This window comes from Verticillium alfalfae, genomic scaffold (assembly GCF_000150825.1).
Source record: "Verticillium alfalfae VaMs.102 supercont1.1 genomic scaffold, whole genome shotgun sequence".
NCBI lineage: Eukaryota > Fungi > Ascomycota > Sordariomycetes > Glomerellales > Plectosphaerellaceae > Verticillium > Verticillium alfalfae.
In genome coordinates, this window is record NW_003315038.1 from 237,983 (window position 1) to 240,342 (window position 2,360).

The 2,360-nt window shown below is 53.5% G+C and overlaps 2 protein-coding genes across 2 annotated transcripts; both read right to left on the minus strand.

Annotated features, from left to right (window-relative positions):
- Positions 1 to 109: 109 nt before the first annotated feature.
- VDBG_00088 (conserved hypothetical protein) lies at positions 110 to 696 on the minus strand (the record flags this gene model as incomplete). Its single annotated transcript, XM_003008361.1, has 3 exons — positions 110 to 170; positions 228 to 586; positions 673 to 696. 3 exons carry the CDS (start codon positions 694 to 696, stop codon positions 110 to 112), a joined length of 444 nt encoding a protein of 147 aa, XP_003008407.1.
- A 501-nt stretch (positions 697 to 1,197) lies between these two features.
- Positions 1,198 to 2,102, minus strand: VDBG_00089 (predicted protein; the record flags this gene model as incomplete). Its single annotated transcript, XM_003008362.1, has 3 exons — positions 1,198 to 1,665; positions 1,740 to 1,937; positions 1,989 to 2,102. The coding sequence occupies 3 exons, from the start codon at positions 2,100 to 2,102 to the stop codon at positions 1,198 to 1,200; spliced, it is 780 nt and encodes a 259-aa protein (XP_003008408.1).
- Positions 2,103 to 2,360: the final 258 nt, after the last annotated feature.

A 2,360-nucleotide genomic window follows, 5' to 3' on the forward strand; every position in this document is an offset into this window, starting at 1 on the left:
CCCACCCGACAGAGCGTCCTGCTGGAAGGCACTTGAGGCGTCATGCAGGGTCAAGGGGAAATCAATGTTGGGGGTCGTGAATCTGCTCGTCGCATTTCTTTCTGCTTCGCTATCTGGCTCGACGCCCATTGTCCTCGTCGTCGCTGTCATCCCTGAATCCTTCTTCCAAACTGTAGGTGTTGGTATTAGCACACGCGTGATGCAAGACTGGGGAGGGTGCAACATACTCCCTACTCAACCTCCTCGTGCTCTCTGGGCTGCTGCGTCGCGCATCCTCGGCAATAGCCTGCCGCGTGTTCTGGTTGACTTGACCGAGCTCCTCGCCGTCATCGGATGCAAAGCCATCGTCGGAGTGATCGCTGCCGATGGCCACGCCTTGGGACGCGTTTCGGCGCCATATTGATCGTTCCATGAGGCCGGAGACGCCACTGCGAACACTTTGGCCGAAGGAGAGGGTGCTGCTCTGTATCGCGTGCACGGGAACGTATTGGCCGTAGCGCTCGCGAGTCTTGCGCCAGAGGGGAGCGAGGACGAAGGTCAATGTGAGGAAAAGGATCAGGGAGATGACGGCCGGAACAATGAGGACCTGGTGATGATCTGTCAGCGGGGATGCCTCGTTCTGCCTGGTGGTGTGCGGATGATGATGATGATGATGGAAACAATGCTGCTTACCTTGAAAACAGCCACGCTGCCCATGCTGGGCAAGGACCTAGGTAGGTTTTCCTGCGGGGAGGCTTGTGGTGGAGGTTTAGACTTGCGTTGGCAGGCGTCGTGACGATGAGCAACAGTTCGAGAGGGCAGGTCGAGCGATGAGATAGTCCTTGGTGCCTTGGGATGATGGATGACCTAGAGCTGAAAGGGCATCATGCCGCATGGGGCCCGACCAGGGATGCTGAAGGCGCGGGCCTAGCGATTGTCACTGGATTAGGCGCTGCTGATTGGATAGGGCCCCTGGATCTGGTGTGATCTGTTAGTGAGGGGAGGAGTTATGCAACAACACTAGACGCATTAGAGACATAGTGTTATAGTTAGAATAGCTAAACATACTTCAACGACTGCTATGCATGTTGAAGCCTCCAACTATGCCTAACACAGAGCCTCTTTTAGGGCTTTCCATAATAGTATCAGGAACACTATGAATAATAGGTCGGGTGATGCTGATGTTCTTGTCCTGCTGCCTGAACACATGTCGTTTATTCACGTATTCGTCATTTCCATCTCAGCCTCAACATGTTTTTCATCATCGTCTGTATCATAGGCGTCTACATCATAGGCGTCTGCATCATAGGTGTCTGCATCATAGGCGTCTGCATCATAGGTGTCTGCATCAGAAGCGTCCTTATCGTAGTCGTCGCCCGACTCAGCAGCTCCACACAGCGATGCCATGCGCGCAATGTCCCACTGGAGTATTAGGATGTCGTAGTCGGGCAAATGATCTTTCATCGCTGCTTTGATGGTGAAAATTTGCCCGTTAAGGATTGGCGCGCCCGTACGCAGGTCGAAAGCTCGGGGTTGCTGCGCCTCGAGTATATCGGCAGTCTGAAGTAGCACCTCCCGAGCGGATGCCCATATATTTTTGCCCATGTTCGACGTCTTGGCCACGGAACAGTGCTTCAACCAGTAGAAAACGACCTTGATAGTCCATCTGCCCTCTTCCTTTCCTCGCTCGGGCGCATAGGCAACAGTGCAAAGTCGTGGCGGGCCCAGGCGGCATGCATGTTCGGCGACAGGCATATGACATTGCCAATGACATCAATGCTCATGGTTGTGCCGTTCGGAAAAAGCTTCTCAGATATGGCCTTTTCTCTGTCCGCGCCCCATAGCCGAGTAAGAGTGGACTTGATTTGCTGGGCGCTTGCGGCACTGAAGGGGTAGATGTGCGCCACATGAAGCTCTTGATTCCCAGTCAAAACGCATTCCTCATCGCGAGCAATGCACTATTAAAGAGTCTCAGTCTCCGAACAAGCAGATGGATCTTTAGAACTTACGATTTCCTTCACTTTCTTGGACCTGCGTCTCTTCAACGCCTGCGGCTCCCCATCACCACGACCAGAAGATGACGGCTGCGTCAGGACTAGGCGCAGGTGTGTTAGGCCTGCCATTGAAATTGGGAACTGGCAACCTACATGTCTTGAAGTGGAGATTCCATCCGTCCAGAATGACCTCGATGCTCTGAAAATACTCTGGGATATTTACTGTTGAGTTGAGAGTCTGCTCAGCATTATATACTAGGTTCTATGGGTAAGAAGGATAAGGGAGAGGGAGAGGGACAGAAGAGGGACGGGGGAGAGGGGAAGGAGGGGAGAAGGATAGGGGAAAGGAGGAGGGGGAGCAATGGGAGACAATGGGAGAGGGATGGG